Genomic DNA, 18,291 nt, shown 5'->3' with positions numbered 1-18,291 from the left:
AGGCATTTCTTACTGCAGCCCACAAATCTCTTGACTAAATTTCTTCTGCAGTAGCAACTAGGGGACTTGAAGCTCATGAGTTCTCTTATACTACCTCAAGTAGAGGACAGGTCAGGCACTCATCTAACCTAAGTTTTGAAAGTCACTACTAAGGACCACACTCCAGTCACTGAATTCCATGAGTGAGACAGTTCAGTCCATCTTCCTGCTCCCAAAGTTTCTTTCCTCTCATTTTGAGCACTCTTTTACTGCCTTCATGAATTTAGGAGCTTTTCCTCTTTTTTTATATTCTATTTTTACTTACGTTGAATCTTTTACTGGCTTACATGGGAGACTACTCACTCACTTAATCTGCAAGTTTAGAGAAACACTTTCATCTTCATTTATTAATTACTACATTTTCTTAAATATTTGTTTTTTTAAATTTTCTATCTGTGGGTGTTTTACCTATCATTTTGTGTGAATATATGTGTGCCTGGTTTCAGCATGGGTCAGAGAAGAACACATATTCCCCTAAAAGTGGTGTTGCACACTATTGTAACCCAAAAAGTAGCTACTGTGATGTGAAGTAGGGTCCTTTCCAAGAACAAGCAAGTAGTCTTAAATTCTCAGTAATTTCTCAAATTCCAGGGACACTTATTCAAAAATATTTATTTAGCAGGAATTCTAACTGGTCCTAAGAAAAAATACCTGGAGTCAGCTATCAGGGGTGAGAACTGAAAGAACAAAGAAGCAGGGCAGCCAGTCCCTAGTTCTTACCTCTACCTTAGACCTAAAGGGCAATCCTGTCTCTATTTTTCAGACTAAATGCTGTCTCTACAAAACCTTGGACTAAATACTGAGCTACTGTCTCCTCCCACCTTATATTTCTGTCTCTGCCCAGCCATATACCTCCCATTTCTACCTCCCTAGTGATGGAATTAAAGGTATGAGCCAGCAACTGTTGGCTCTGTTTATCTGAAAGACTGACTCTGTCTCACGTAGATCAGACTGGCCTTGAACTCACAGAGATCCATCTGCCTCTACCTCCTCAGTGCTGGTATGAAAGGTGTGTGCCACCACTGCCTGGCCTCTATGGCTAGACAGTGTGACTAACTCTGCACTCTGATCTTCAGTTAGCTCCATTTGTTACAACACAAACAAAATATCACCACATGATTATTTTTATGTCATGTGTTTTAGTCCTTCCCTTCTTATATATGTGTGTATGCCACTTGCCCAATGCCCACATATGCTAGATGTGAATCTCCTACCTGGGCCTACAGATGACTCTAAGCCACTGTGTCGGCTCTGGGAATTTATCCCATGTTTTCTACAAGAGGAGTCAGAGTGGCTAACTGCCTAGCCATCTGTTTATCTTCCAAAGAAACACTTTAATATTAGGTGTGCATACAAAGCTATTATGCCTTTTAAGATGAGTATAAAATATAATCATTGCAAAATAAAAGTATATGAAGCTCCTATTTATATTTCTAGGAAAACCTTAGTTATTCTTTCATATTCCAATATTTCCATGAATAGAAACTTTATAAGGACAATGTACTCACCAGCCATAATACTCAGATGAGTGACAGTTCAATCTATATTATGTACTTCAATAAATCAATTACTGAAATATAATTCCAATACTGAGACTTTGTGAGACATCCCTTAATGTTCCTGGGATATCATGATCACAAAGCTTTACATGTCAGTGAAGATGTCAGGGATTGTAGTCTCCAAATTTCCTGAATTTGCTAAAGAGTTTCTGAGAATAATGTCCTGAATGTGCTCATCCTTCTGCTCTTCCTGTTTAGGGAAAGATGGGAGATCTACCAATATTTGCTGACCTTTTACTTTGCCATTGAGGAGATCAATAAAGATTCTCACCTGCTTCCCAATGTGACCTTGGGTTTCCACATGTACAACACCTTTGACTCTCACAAAAGAACCTTAGAGGGCCCTCTGATGTGGCTGTCTGGAAGGAGTGAGTTTATTGTGAACTACAAATTCAAAACTCAATACAATGCTCTTGGAATCATTGCAGGAATCAGGCCTGAATTTTCTGCTGCAATTGAAACCCTTCTGGGGCTGTACAAAATTCCACACGTAAGTTAATAAAATTTTGGTGTCCATAGTCAAAGTGGATAACTGATAAAAGAAAATGGAATAGTTGTCTAAGTTTACTACCAGTGATTAACATTGAAATAAATGAATTACCTGTGTCCTGCTATGACCAACAGTAAAGTGTGGCGAAAACATAAACAGTAAATACTCTGGTTTTCTAAGAGGATCACTTAGATCACTTCTGCATTATCTGAAATCATTGTCAAGATGTGTTGTGGCAGCTCAAAGCTGAATGCTGTTCATAAGTCAAATATACATCACAGATAACGAACTGCCCCAACTGGAGTATAAATATCTCACAGTTCATCCAGTGGTCAATGACTAACAGAAAAAGGAATAGAAAGTCCAGGACATGTAAATAAATTTGGAACAATTCTCAAGGCCATCACTAGTGAAAATATTCCAAGAAATTTAATTTTCATTCAAAAAAGTAGATCTCTGAATAGCACTGACAGAAAACAGCTACTTACATAGATATAGACCCGCAGTTTGCTCTTGCCTGGCACTGCTGAAGCAAAGCAACCATCAGCAGGCACCACTGCAAACAGAAGAAACATTAGATGAGCCCTATGCTTAGTAATTATGAAGATTAGAAAACCAGACAAAGTAACACTATTATAACTTGGTTAAACAACTCAAATGCATTGCATCCTAATGTAAGAAAAACAATATACACAATAATTTCCATCTTTCTCAGAGATTTTAATTTTACATTAGTTACTGTGTGATGATTTTGTCATATCTATTATTAGAGAAGGAAGAGGCAACAATACTTGATGATGTTCCCATAGATGCTCTTTTCTAAATGGAGTAGCAAAATCTATGATAAAATTTGTGATTTGCTTTCCTAACACTAGAGGTCCTAGGGTAGATGATGTCATGTGGTCAGAGTGAAGCACTTAGTAATACTTCTGCAGTCTTTCTCTACAGGCAGTACTCTGTTCCATTTCAACTGGAACAATAAAACTCTATCATGTTCTTGAAATACCTTGTGAACAGAATACTGTTAATTTCTCAGCTGCTTCATAACTGTTAGTAACTTGGGAGTCCATAGTATTTAACAAAAGCCACATTCCATATTTAAATGAATGAGAGAAGCTATTCTCACAGAAGACATTTTCCTAACCAATATTCAGTTCCCTGATTCTCTTATGTGAATATGAACTCATTTCCTTTCCAATGGTGATGATTACAAATACCTACAAATTCAAAATCACTTTTTTTGTTTTACTTCCTTAGGTCACATATGGAATGTTTGATTCTTTTCTAAGTGACAAAGATACATTCCCATCCCTTTACCAGATATCTCATAAAGACACAGCTCTTACCCACGGGGTGATCTCTTTATTGCTGCATTTTGGCTGGAAGTGGGTGGGTATCTTTGTGTCTGATGATCTGAAAGGCAAGGAGTTCCTCTCAGACTTGAAAGCAGAGATGGTATCAGAAGATATTTGTGTGGCCTTTACAAAAAAAGTCCCAACTAATTGGAAGCCTCAGTTGTCTGAGGTTGGGTTGGTAAATTCCATTCAATATATACAAGTTAATGTAAATGTATTCTATGGTGATATGAATGAATTACAGCTTTTATGCATTCAAAATGGAATCATGTCAATCAGAAGAAAGGTGTGGATCATGGCAAAACCCCATTTAGTTTACTTAGAATTCAATAAGCAGAATGAGTTGATGAACTTTTTTGAAGGAAGCTTCTCATTTTCAAAGAAGAGAAATATCCCTGGCTTCAAATACTTTCTTGAGTCACTTACACCGTCCCAGTACCCAGGTGATCTTTACTTCCATAAATTCTGGGTTAACAATTTTTATTGCTCACCTTCTCTTTTGCTATCTGGAAATGAAAAACCCTGCCCACTGAATCTATCCCTAAAGAATAAGCAAGAGAAAATTGCTGTGATGACCACTTCTGATCTCAGTTTTTCCATATGGAATGCAGTGTATGCAGTGGCTCATGCTCTCCATAAAGCGCTTTTGAAGAAAACAGAAATAGCACCTCACAAAGATGCAAACCAGGACTGGCTTCTGCCTTGGCAGGTAAGCCTACCTGATAAGCAAAAGAAGCATTGGGAACCTACATTGTTAGAAGGTCATTCACTGAGGTCAAACACACAGAATATTCTCAGTTTATACTTAAATGGAAAGGCGTTCTTTCACAATGGGTGTGTTTATGTCTGTAATTATGGTGCATCATTTTGGAGTTGGTTGTTTTGAGTTCAAGATATTAAATTTGTACATATCTTAACAACTTTTCAAAGTTATGGGGTGAAATTTTGTAAGATATCCAAAAGCAAGTAACATTAAATTTGGCAAGTTTAATAATCAGATTGAAACATAGGGACAATCTCTAACATCAGTTAATTCCTATAAATGCAATTTTCATTTAAAGACCCAAGAGTATAAGAAGAAACTCTTATGGGAAATAAAAAGAGTCTGCCATAAACTCAAAAGTAGCTGAGAAAGTAGTTGCTCTTTGCAGATTATTTACTCTGTTTTGCCTTCTTTGATTATTTTATTTTAATTAGCTCTTTGGGAATTATTCTAAACATTTTCTTTTTAATTTTTTAAATTCATTTTACATACCAGCAACAGTTTCCCTTTAACATCTCCAAGCCCCAACTCCAACCCACTCCTGAAATAGGGTAAACTGAGGCCACACCTCCATTGCTATTGATAAGTGGATATGGTTGGCTTTAAGACACTCTTATTCAAATTTATGACTCACTTATACTTATGATCCTTGATGTTCACTTTCAAATAGGTTATTAGATAATAACACAACATTAAATGTCAGAATTTAAAGAATTAACCCATCATGCTAATTTAAATATATAATTAAATCATGTTGAAGGGATGACTCAGTGGTTAGAAGGACTTGCTTTCTCTTCCAGAGAATCCAAATTTGCTTGTTAGCATCCATGATACCTTATAACTGTCAGTAATTTCAGAACTAAAAAATATGACACAATCTTCTGTCCTTTTCAGGCATCAGGGATGCAGTTGATATATATATATATATATATATATATATATATATATATATATATATATATATACACACATTACACAGAAATAAAACTAGAACAAATATAGGGGTCAGAGATGGCTAAGTGGTTAGACATACTTGCTGCAATTAAGAAGACCTAGTTACAGTTCCTAGTATCTACATAACATGGTTGCATTATTTCCATTTCCAGGAGATCCAGCACCATCTTCTGTCCTCCAGTGCCATCAGTCACATATGTAGTACACATACATATATGAAGTAAGGAAACTCATAAACGAAACTTAACAAAATCTAAAGCTACAAAGAAATTATTGTTTTGTAAATTTAGCTATAGCATGTAACATTTGGATTTTAATTTTGTCTCCAATATTGTTCATATCAAAGTTGAAAGTCAAATGCTGTGATCCAAATCAAATCAAGGAGGAATGGAGGCAGGCAGGGAGTCTATTTTCTTTTTCCTGAAGTATAAAGACACATAAAATTTCTGTACATTTAAAATATATTTTCATGAACTTGGAGCTTTGCATAAATAGCTGCTAATATTATCACATCATGATACTCTTTATATCTACATGTATACTTATATACCCAATCATACACACATATGTGTAGCATATTCGGGTTCAGATGCTCCTACATTAATTTCATGGGGAGAAAAGTTCATCTTATTGGAACAACTTGGAGACAATTATTCAAATGAAGCCTCTTCAAACAGAAAGTCAGAGTAGGGAGAGAGAAAGGATTGCTCTTAGGGACCATCAGTGAGAAATTTGTATGCACCATTCATATCCAGATGATTTCTCTCTCCAGCTTCATCCATTTCTGAGGAAAATCCAATTTACAAACACTGCTGGAGACCAGATATGCTTTGATGAGAGCAAGAATCATATGGAAAAGTATGATATACAAAACATTAGGAGAAATGCTAATCATTTTTCATTTCTAGTTAAAGTAGGAGAGTTTGTCTCCAAAAGTCTACAAGATCAAGGCTTGTTCATCAATGAAATTCTGATCAAATGGCCAAGAAACTTCAATCAGGTCTGGCAAAATTTCAGTCATTAGTATGTCAAGAAGTATCTGAAGAGTTATGAGATTGGTTGTGTGATGTCTCTTTGAAATATAAAGTGATGTTTATATTCGAAGTTCTTAGTTCTGCTGTGTACTGTATGAATGTGCTTACATGTTAGTGCATGTGTCTATTGTGGGGACAGTCAGCACTGATTACCTTCCTCAGTTTTTCTCCATTTTATTATAAACAGAATCTGTAACTGAGCTCCCTGATCTCTGATTTAACTGTACTCTGGAGAAGTGTGCCCCATGCTTTCTCCCTGTCTTTATGACCACCATATTGAGATTATAGCCATAAAGTTCTGTGCCTAAATTTTCCATACTACCCTTCTGTATGATCAAATTCAGGACCTCATACTTGTGTGGCAAGCATATTAAATACTGACCTATCTCTTTAGATCTGTTTCATGTCTTTAATTTCGAATTAAATCAGTCTTTTGAGTTTGACCTTGGTATTTATGCATATACTTGTATATGTTCCTGTACATAGACATACAAGCACTCACATATTTTTAACTAATTCCTGTGGTTATTACTTTGAATTGAATTTGAATTTGTGTGTGTTCATTCATGTTGCAATAAATGAATAAGTCATTATTTGTGACTTGCCATTGCCCATGCCAGAGGAGCAGAGTTTCAGTTGAAGTTCCAGGTGTCAGTTCACCAGAAGTGAATCCTCTGATGGGCCAATCTCATTTAGGCAAGGCCATGGGACTACAGACATTGGAATGACTTTTACTTCTGCTATGCATATACATGTTTGCTGCTACTATCTTTCTCTGGTATCTAGTATGATGTGAGCAGATGTAAGAAATCTCCACTGCCTGTAATATAGTGTGTTTATTTCTTGGAAACCACCTGTTCTAGTGGGCACTTTTACCTGTGGACTGTCAAGAAGATTACACCTCCCTAAGCTTTACTGTCTATTGTGATTAATAATAATAATAATAATAACAACAACAACTTATACAGAGTTTTGATGAATGAAAATAAATACAAGGATATGTTTCACAGCCAGGGTCTGTGAGTCTCACCTAAGGAGCTGCACAGATTATAGTTCATGTTAATGACTAGCAATTGAGTCCCAATAGCCCGGGTAGTTTAAATAATTTTAACCTTAATATTGGGAGATGTTCATAGGTCTTGAAGTACATCATAGCTGAAACAAAGCTTTAAAAATAACAAAGTTAGACTAAGATTTTTTTGTTAAATAACTTTGAGGTAAAAACCCCAAGATGATAATTTAAAGTTTTTGAAAGGCACACAGTGGAATAGTTGAATGTGGAACCCTTTAAAGTCAGGGAGCAAGAACAAAGCAACCCAATTATTACTGGCTGACATACTCTACTTTTTAGGTTTTATTGATGACCAAAGGTGATGGTTATGAATTACTTATACACATTTCTGTCCTCAATGTAGTGATGTAAAAAAATTATTCCTACATCTTTATATATCCTAAAGAGTTTAGGTAGAGCTGACTGATTCATATATATATATATATATATATATATATATATATATATATATATATATATTTCTAATTTCTTTAAGATTTCTTATAAAATTATCTTTCAAGATAAGTAATAAAGTAATTGGCCCTCTATTTGTAACTACAAAATACAGTGTGATAGTAAAAGACCTGACTAAAACACCTTGGTTTCTGCGTGCTTAATCTGTAACAAGTTGCTTGAGTTTGAATGTATGTGGGTTCTTGGGATGATTTGTTTTTTCTCTGTAATACATAAAATGTTCAATCATGTGAAGGAGATGAAAAGTATGTTTTACTTATAGCCATTCACTTAAAAAGTGGAATGTAACTGTTTTGATTCTTGCACTGCTTGGAAGATTCTGTTGGGATATAAGTTCTGTAAAACAGCATGAGATAGGAGAGAGAAAATTAAGAGAAACAATAAAGAAGAGAAGGAATAAAGAAGAAAAACATCAAGAGAGCTTGAGAGTGCCTTTTTCTCTAACCCCTCTCAGATAGAAAAGGTTAACATCACTGACTCCATGGATTCCTTCAAAGACTTGTGCTTCTTGAAGCTGGTCTCCTAGACAGCAGTAATGCTATATATAGAAGTATGTGTCTGGGTGTTTCTGTGTGAAGGCACACACATGGGCACACAATCATGTGTATACTTATACACATTTTTATATATGCATGATGATGCTCAATACAGCCCTCTTTTGCTGTTTTTGTTTTCAAAACAGGGTTTCTCTGTAGCTTTGGGGCCGGTTTTGGAACTAGCTCTTGTAGAACAGGCTGATCTCAAACTCACAGAGATCCACCTGCCTCTGTCTCATAAGTGCTGAGATTAAAGACATGTGCCATCACCATCCCATTAAATTCCTCCTTTTAAGATAACATGTCCATAGTTTTCATAAAGAAAAATTTATGGATTTTTTTTACAAATCATCTTCATAAGTGATTTTTATGAGCTACCTAATTTGTGCGCTGGGAGCTGAACTCAGGTTTCTCTGTGGAACATATATAGATTTGTCACTGCTGAGCCAGATCTCTAGCCCCACATACCTATTAATACATAGATATTTATGAGGCAGAAATTGTGTCTAAATCATGGCAAGAAGCATGTCTAAAGGAAGAATAGAAACATATGCTTGAATATACAAAAATTAAACATATTAATAAACTAAAGTTGTGATAGAAGTATAGTGGTTAGTATGATTAATGTTGTTAAATAAGGCAATTGAAGAAAATGCTAAGGAATATTATCACTAACATTTCAAAGAAAAGAACATGGCATTATTCTGAGCATTAGGAGTCAAGGGTAAAAGTCACAGTAATGGATAGTGTTTCAGTGTCTATAGAATATCAATATGTGATGGAGCCAGCAGAAGCTGTGACTAGTCATCAATGGCCAAACCCTCTTTCATGGGAAATGTGAATCAGAGTGAACGGTTGTGACCACAAGCTAGGGAAGCAAAAGATAGAAACAAAAGAATTGAGGAAGAGAAGCAGCAGAGCAGATGATTGGAGGAGTTTTGTTTCTCCCCAAACTAGACTTTGAGTTCATATGTACACTAGCCAATGGTTGTGGACAACCATTTACATGGTGTAAAAAACTTAATTTCAGTATAAACTGGCCCTGGGCAGCATTGCTGGTGTTGACCCTGAGCTGTAGCTGCTGTAATTGTGAATATTAACTGAATTAGTGAAACATGGTGTCCGGTTTTCTGTTGCGGTTTTTTTTTTTCAAGTGGAAAAGTTAACTAAATGGTTGACACACAAATTGGTGGAGAAATTGTGCATATGCCATTTTTTTTGTTTAAAACATTTTATTTTGAAATATACTGCTTTTGAGATCTCTTTTCAGAAAAACGGCATGAACAGTCTTCAGCCACAGTTGTGATGGTTGTGAATGTTCACAATTGTGTGTTCTTAGGACTTTCCATCCCTGGGGTTTGCAAGTGGTTAACTTAAAACATTCTTTTTTTATTATTATTAAAAATTTCTGCCTCCTCCCCGCCTCCCTTTTCCCTCCCCCTCCCGCCACTGCCATGCCCCTCCCCCTCCCTCTCCAGTCCTAAGAGCACTCAGGGTTCCTTACCCTGTGGGCAGTCCAAGGTCCTCCCCCCTCCATCCAGGTCTAGGAAAGTGAGCATCCAAACAGGCTAGGCTCCCACAAAGCCAGTACATGCAGTAGGATCAAAACTCAGTGCCATTGTCCTTGGCTTCTCAGCAGCCCTCATTGTCCACCATATTCAGAGAGTCTGGTTTTATCCCATGCTTTGTCAGTCACGCTAGCCTGGTGAGATCCCAATAGATCAGCCCCACCGTCTCAGTGGGTGGGTGCCCCCCTCGGGGTCCTGACTTCCTTGCTCATGTTCTCTCTCCTGTTCCTCATTTGGACCTTGGGAGCTCAGTCCATTGCTCCAATGTGGGTCTCTGTCTCTATTCCCATCCATTGCCAGATGAAGGTTTTATGGTGATATGCAAGATATTCATTAGTATGGCTATAGGACCGGGCCATTTCAGTCTCTCTCTCCTCAGCTGCCCAAGGACCAAGTTGGGGACATCTCTCTGGACCCCTGGGAACCCCTCTAGAGTCAAGGCTCTTCCTAACCCTAAAATGGCTCCCTTAATTAAGATATATACTTCCCTGCTCCCATATCCATCCTTCCAATATCCCAACCATCCCATTCCCCCAAGCTCTCCCCATCCTCCCCTTCTCACTTGTCTCTCCCCATTTTCCCTTTCCCCCATTGCACACCCCCCAGTTCCCAATTGTTGCCCAGCAATCTTGTCTACATCCAATATCCAGGTTATCAACCTGTAGAAGAATGAAAATAGATCCATATCTATCACTATTCACAAAACTTAAGTCCAAATGGATTAAAGACCTCAACATCAGTCTGAAGACACTGAACCTGATAGAAGAGAAAGTGAGAAGTACTCTACAACACATGGGCACAGGAGACCACTTCCTACGTACAACCCCAGAAGCACAGACATTAAGGACAACATTAAACAAGTGGGACCTCCTGAAACTGAGAAGCTTCTGTAAAGCAAAGGACACTGTCACTAAGACAAAAAGGCAACCCACTGACTGGGAGAAGAACTTCACCAACCCCACAACAGACAAAGGTCTGATCTCCAAAATATATAAAGAACTCAAGAAACTAGACTTTAAAATTCTAGGTAACCCAATTAAAAAATGGGGCACTGAACTGAACAGAGAATTCTCAATAGAAGAAATTCACATGGTCAAAAGACACTTAAGGTCATGCTCAATCTCCTTAGCGATCAGGGAAATGCAAATCAAAACAACTTTGAGATACCATCTTACACCTGCCAGAATGCCTAAAATCAAAAACACCAATGATAGCCTTTGCTGGAGAGGATGTGAAGTAAAGGGTATACTCATCCATTGCTGGTGGGAATTCAAACTTGTGCAACCACTATGGAAAGTAGTGTGGCAGTTTCTTAGGAAATTTGGGATCAACCTACCCCAGGACCCAGCAATACCACTCTTGGGAATATACCCAAGAGATGCCCTATCATACTACAAAAGTATTTCTTCAACATGTTCATAACAGCATTACTGTAATAGCCAGAACCTGGAAACAACCTAGATGCTCTTCCATGGAAGAATGGATGAAGAAAGTGTGGAATATATCCATATTAGAGTACTACTCGGCGGTAAAAAACAATGACTTCTTGAATATTGCATGCAAATGGATGGAAATAGAAAACACTATCCTGAGTGAGGTAACCCAGACCTAAAAAGATGAACATGGGATGTACTCACTCATAGTTGGTTTTTAGCCATAAATATAGGACATTGAGCCTATAATTTGAAATCCTAGAGAAGCTAAAAGAGAAGGTGAACCCAAAGAAAAACATATTGTTATCCTCCTGGATATTGGAAGTAGACAAGATTTCTGGGTAAAACATTCTTTAAAAGGCTGGCTTCTTATTTGCAAGCCTGCTGATATGGTAGCAACCAAAGATTCCAGTGTTTGAGCATTTGAAAGACTCTGCCTGCTTACCTGTGCTAGAAATCACAGCATCTAAATTGAAGACTTAAGAAAAAAAACATAGCAACTACTAGATTTTCCTTAGGACTCTGCATTAACTCTATAATGTTCTTGCTATTATAAAAGCTTATTTGTCACAAATTTAGTTACTGTCTTACAAGTGAACATGTATGTGTGTTGCTTAGATAAATGTAATCACTGTAAACATCTATATAATCTGAGATTTTGTTTTTATTTTGAAATGGGAGATTTTTGTTTACAAGTTCATTAAAAACTATAAACTGTTTTAAAAAAGAGTGATAGGGTATCTTTCTGTATCTCTTACAATTCAACTGTTGCGTAATTCATACAAAGTTGAAGCTCCAGCCTGCTGTTTCACAGGAGAGGATATATGGATGTTCTACACATTAAAAAGCTAGCATAAGTGAGTCATAGTTTGACACCTTAAAGAAACTTTGAACATTTACCAATGGGAAGTGTCCTAACTTCAACTCTACACACTATTCTCCTATAAGAAAACTACACAGTACCTCATAAATGTGTACAATTTTCATAGTATACTTGCAGATTAAATTATTTAGCTTCAAAATATTTTAAACCTGTGACTGATATGCAAGTTTATGACCAGGTTTTCTGTTTTGCCTTTAGAGTCCTCAATCTGTATGTACACAGAGCTGTGTTCCAGGTTTCTGGAAAATTCTAGAGGAAGAAAGACCGATATGCTGTTTTTCTTGTATGGTTTGTCCAGAAGGGCACATTTCCAACCAGACAGGTAGAAAATAATCCCTTTCCTCAAACTGCTTAAGTAGAAGAAGAAAACTAATAAGTAATGATGGTGTCATCGTGCAGTACTGTTCTCCATGTCTCTTTCACTCAACCACACATTCACTAGTAATCACTGCTGATGCATCAATGTGTGAAAATCTGAGTGGCAACCCTCATGTTATTGTGTCCTCTACTTCACTACTTCAAAAAAATTGCCTTTTATTACATGGTAGTTTCATCTCAGCTACTGAAGTGGTACCTGCTATTGGTACCAGGCTGTGTGAGTTGTGCATATGACCATACTAACACTGTATTTCTTGAATAAATAAATCCAGTTATTATTTTCTGAACTTATCAATGATTATTTGCTGAAGGTACACCCAGGATAATTTCATGTGGGACTATTTTCTAAATGTACCACACACAGAATTAAGTTTACTACACTAATAATTGTCATTTGGAATATCAAACAGTATGACAAATAAGTCTTTGTAAGGGAAGGTACAATTGTTTGTAGATCTTTGTCCAGTGTTGTTGTATCATATACACAGTTAATATTATATGGTCTGAACAGATGATATTTAATAATATACACACACTCATGTGCAAATCAACAACTAGTAATTAAGAAGAATAAATATAATAGAAAACAAAACCAACTTGGGTCCAGGACAGATTAGAGAGTAATTAGAAGAAGGTTAATGAGGTAATTATATTTCAATTTGAATAATGAAAGATATTATAAAGAAAATTTGGGAAATTAAAATAAAAAATTCAATTAATGATGACAATCTGTTATTATTGTCTTCAATAAAACCAACACTTCAGCAACTATATAAAAAAATAGAATGTGTTACCACAACAACTGAAAGGGAAAGGTTAATATTCTTTATTTTTCTAAAAGCTAATGTTATCATTACTAAATTATTTGCAGAATGCTATGTGACTGTTACCATTGTATTGGTAGGATAATTAGAAATATATAATTATTTAATAGATATATTCAGGCAAAAAAGGTTATTAAAAATAACTGTTTTTCATATTACTGTGTACATATTGCTTTATGTGTGAGTGACAGTGTGTGTGTGTGTGAGCCCTAGCTTGCATGTGGAAGTGAAAGGACCTCATTGTGGAGCTCTGTCATTTTCTTTGACCTTGACATGTATTTAGTGATCACACTCCAGTCATCAAGATTAAATGGTAAGCTCTTTTCTCAAAAGAAGTATTATCATACTAATACCTGCCCTTATTCTTAGAGCATTTCTACATCAAACATTGTGTTTTGTTTCTTATTCTTTTAATCTTGAAATTATGATGTAGTTGCATTTCTCTTTCCTTTTCCTCAATGTGAAACATCCCATATATCCTCATTGCTTGCTCTCACAATTATGTACTCTTTTTGCACTAATTGTAATTATATATATTTGTACTAAATACATATGCTAAATATTGCTGGACTGTTATTGATGACCAATTAATGTGCTCTCCTCGTAAGAAGACCATTTATCCCCCTCTCAACATTTCTTAGTTGCATCCTGATTTTTGTGAAGGGTTGGGTCCTTGGGGTCATTCTTCTGACCACATGGCAAGTATGGTGCTGCTGTCTCTGCTCAGGTTCACGTACTTAGGCAGTCATGTTGGTAGGACTTAACGGTTTAGCCTCTGATATTATTAGGAAATACAGTCTCACAGGAAACACCCTGAACCTCTAATTCTTATCATTCTTCTAACCCCTAGTCTGTAATTTTCACTGAGCCTTTGGCTTGGGAATGGCTTTGCAGATTTATCTAAAGGAGATGCCCTCTACTTCTCTGCATTTTGACTGAAATGTAATGTTGTCATCTGTTGTAAAGAGAAATTTTCTTGCTAGATGGTGAGGATTACAACTATCTGTGGGTATCAGGATACATGTTTACACATTGTTGTTAGAGATTATGCTGGTTTTGTAAAATAGTGGTTGTAGATTCTCCCCCAATAACCATGACTTTACTAGCACCAAGTACTTGTGTTTTGGTCAGAGGAATGGTTTCCTTATTGTTCAGTGAGTCTTGAGTCCAGTTTACAGAGCTGCTGATTACTGTCAAGGTATGCCTGTCACTACTGTACCTTTAGGGCTTTGTGCTATGCTGGTCATTGATGTGGCTCATAGTTATCATAGAGGAATAGCACTGTTTACTGTCTCCATCTTTTGAAAGCTTACATGATGTCTTCTGGAATTTTGAAAGCTAATCCTCAGGGACAGGACATTTATATCAGAGCCACCTCAAGGGTCTCTGGACACTAGTTCTGAAGTACATGGTGTGTTCAGCAATAGGGACTCACTTTTCAACTCTGGAGGATAAACAAAGGCAATAGCAATAGGCTATTTTTAACCCTAGCCAACACCTCTAAAGAAAGCTTCTCATGTCTCATACTGGATTTGTATATGTCGTCTGCTCTTGTAAGGAGAAGCCCAGAAAAGAAAAGTTTACTAAAACTATATGTATTAGTGTAAAGAGGATTAACTCTATTCTAGGTGTGATTTTCAGGTAAATGGTGATATTATGATTCTTTGTGAGTTCTTAGACATCCTTATTGATGTTTTAACACCTCATTCTTCTTTATTTGCATCCCTTTCACCCCTGTCCTATGTTTCCTTTCAGGTCATGTATATACTCTCCAGACATTGTTATTTCACTCTCTTACTCACTTCAACTGTATTATTTCCCTCTTCCCTCTATAATTATAATCTCCATCTTTTGCCTTTCCCGTTTCATGTTATTTGTTCCCCACTATCTCATTCTGTTGTTCCTCCAGCTCCTGAAGTTGTCCTACTCATTTTCCTATCCTCTGCAGTTTCTCCAGGACATGAACTCACATCTGAATATTTGGAACTAGGAGCCTCAGATAAGAAAGTACACGTGACATTTGTCTTTCTGTGCTGAGCTTTCATGACTCAACTTTTCATGATCTTTTCTGGTTCCACCCACCTACCCATAAAGTTTATTATTTCATTTACCTTTACAGATAAATGGTATTCAATGGTGTATATGTATCACAATTTTATTACCCTCTTGTCGGAACTAGATCACTTAGGTTTTTTTCTATTTCCCAAATACTGTGAACCAAAGCAGCATTGCACATGCAAAGCAAATACCTGTGGAGTACGATGACATGTCATATGGACATAGGGCAAGGGGTGGTCATATGACAGAATTAATGTTAGCTTTATAAAATTCCCCATTCTGATTTCCAAGGTGTCTTTCTAAACCAGTTACAGTCCCGGAATAAGTTAAATAGTGTTTCCTTTTCCTCTGGGTCAGCTCAAACACTTCTTGTTGACTGTTCTGTGCCTTTTTGCTGTTTTGGCTCAGGTATGATGAAATCTGAATGTTGTTTTTATTCATGTTTCTATATTGATAAGGTTGGCAACATATTTTGAAATATTTCTTATCCATTTTATTTCAATGGAAATCCACTGTTCAGATCCTAGGATCCTCCCCACCCCCCTTCTTTCTCTAGTGTGTCAAGACAGAGTTTCTCTGTAGCTGTAGAACCTGTCCTGGAACTAGTTCTTGTGGACCATACTGACATCGAACTCACAGACATGTGCTTGCCTCTGTCCCCACCCCCTGAGGGCTGGGATTAAAGGTGTATGTCACTCCAGGGTCATTTTTCTTATACATTTGACTTTTTAAGTCTTTGGGTATTTTTCAGCTCTCTGTATTTTCACTGTCAGATATATACCTGGCAAAGAATGTCTCCCATTCTGAGGGGTTTCTCTCCACTCAGTTGATTGCTTCTTTGACTGTAACAGAGGCTTTTAGTTTCATGAAGTCCTACTTGTCCGTTGTTAGCCTTAATTCTTGGGCAAATGAAGGCTATTTAATAAAGTTTTTTTTTTAACTAAAACTAGATCATAGAGGATTTTGCCTATGTTTTATTCTAAGAGTTTGTTTTAGAGGTTTCAGGCTTAGGTCTTTGATCCTTTTGGAGTTAGAATTTGTGAAGGTGATAAGTGTAGATTTAACTTCATTGTTTTACTTGTGGACCTCCAGTTTTTCCAACAAAATGTCTTCATAATGCTTTCCATTCTCAAACTTATGCTTTTGGTGTACTTAGTGAGTATTAAATGATTGAGCTAACATGTGCTCAAGTTGGGTCTTGGATATGTTTCTGCATTGGTCTACAGATTATTTTCTGCCTATGTCATATAATTTTGTGGTTGTTTATGTTGTTATTATTTAACATTAGCACTGTGATATAACTTTAAATTCAGAATAGTAATCCCTATACCATGGTGCTTTTTCATCCAATATTATTTTGGGTTGCCTTGGTGTGTTGAGTCTTGGTATAATATTTTTCCTGTCTGCATAGAATAATATCAGAATTTTTTATTGAGTGTCCATTGAATTTATAAATAGATTTTTGTACAATATTTTTCATTAAGTTAATTCTACCTACCTGTAATCTTCAAATGGGATATCTTCTTATGTTTTATGCCTTTTCCAGTTTCTTTGGAGTTTTTATGTTCTCTTGTCAAATTCCTTTGTGTCCTTGCTTAGATTTATTCCTAATTAATGTACTGTATTTCATAGAATTGTGAATGGTAGTGTGTCCAGATTCTCCTTTCTATGTTTGTTCTTTATATATAGAAAGGACATTGATTATGTAGGTTGATTCAGTATTCTGCCACATAGTTGCATTTGCTGATCACTTGAAGAATTTTTGTGGTAGACTTTTTTGGATCACTAATGCATAGTATTTATAAACTGCAAATAGAAATAGTTTGAATTCTTTCTCTATTTTTATTCCTTTAATTTACTTGCCTTGACTTATTATTCCAGCTAAAAATTTGAGCACACTAATGAAAAAGAGTGGTAGTGGTAGATATAGCTGATTAATTTCTCACTTCAGTAGAATTGACTTAAGTTTTTCTTTACTGATAATGGTGTTGGCTGTGAGTTTCTTATATATAGCGTTTATTGTGCTGGTGTATGTTCCCTCTTTCTGTATATTGTATAGAACATTTATGATAAAGGCAGTTTTATTTTGTCATGCTTTTGTCACATGAACCTCTAATGTTTTATACATCCATTTATGTGGGTTTTACATTTATTGAATTAACTATGTTGAACTACTGCTCTAGTCAAAGAAAAAGCCACTTTAGTCGTATTATACAATAGTTCTGTTGTAAATCTGTATTCTATTTGCAAGAATTTTATTGAGTTTTATGAGCCTACATTTATAAGAAATAATGGTGCATGGTTTTCTTTTTTGTTGTGTCAGTACCTGGTTTTGGTATTAGGATGAAATGGCTTTCTAATGGAACTTGGAAATTATTCTTCTCTTGCTATTATTTTAATATTTTAAGTAGGATTGACTGCACATCTTCTTTGAATCTCTGGTGAAATTCTGCTCTGAATTCATGAGGTCTTGATATTTATATAGCTGGAAGACTTTTGTTATTATTTTAATCTCCTGTGTTATGGGTTTGTTTAGCTTCTTGACTTAGTGTTTTAATTTTTATGGCATGGCTAAAGGTAGAAACTTATCCATTTTATGAGGGTTTACACACACTGAATACACATTTTCTTTTCTTTTTAAAAATATTCTCTTACCAAGATCTCCTGGGAAAAAATGGAAGCATGGGGATGGGGAAAGAAGGGAAGGCAGAAGGGGAGGAGAAGAGGAGAAGGGGAAAGGGGAGAATAATTTGAGGTAATAGAATAGTCAGGATGGGGGAAGGACAGAGACAGAAAGCAAGGAAAGAGCTATTTTTATTGAGGGAGTCACTATGTGGACAGCAAAAAATCTGGCACTAGAGAAATTCCCAGGAATCCACAAGGATGACCCCA

The 18,291-nt window shown here is 36.3% G+C and overlaps 1 protein-coding gene across 1 annotated transcript in view; it reads left to right on the top strand.

Annotated features, from left to right (window-relative positions):
* Window positions 1-18,291, top strand: part of LOC130875648 (vomeronasal type-2 receptor 116-like) — a gene marked incomplete at its 3' end in the record, with an annotated part of 51,210 nt that overhangs the window by 13,044 nt on the left and 19,875 nt on the right. The window contains exons 2-5 of the mRNA XM_057771683.1: window positions 1,797-2,088; window positions 3,346-4,152; window positions 5,933-6,160; window positions 12,338-12,461. Of these exons, the coding sequence (XP_057627666.1) occupies window positions 1,797-2,088; window positions 3,346-4,152; window positions 5,933-6,160; window positions 12,338-12,461 (1,451 nt within the window). The remainder of the gene's footprint in view (window positions 1-1,796; window positions 2,089-3,345; window positions 4,153-5,932; window positions 6,161-12,337; window positions 12,462-18,291) is intronic.

The sequence above is a fragment of the Chionomys nivalis genome, chromosome 6 (genome assembly GCF_950005125.1).
Source record: "Chionomys nivalis chromosome 6, mChiNiv1.1, whole genome shotgun sequence".
Lineage (NCBI taxonomy): Eukaryota > Metazoa > Chordata > Mammalia > Rodentia > Cricetidae > Chionomys > Chionomys nivalis.
This window is presented reverse-complemented; position numbering and strand designations above follow the sequence as displayed.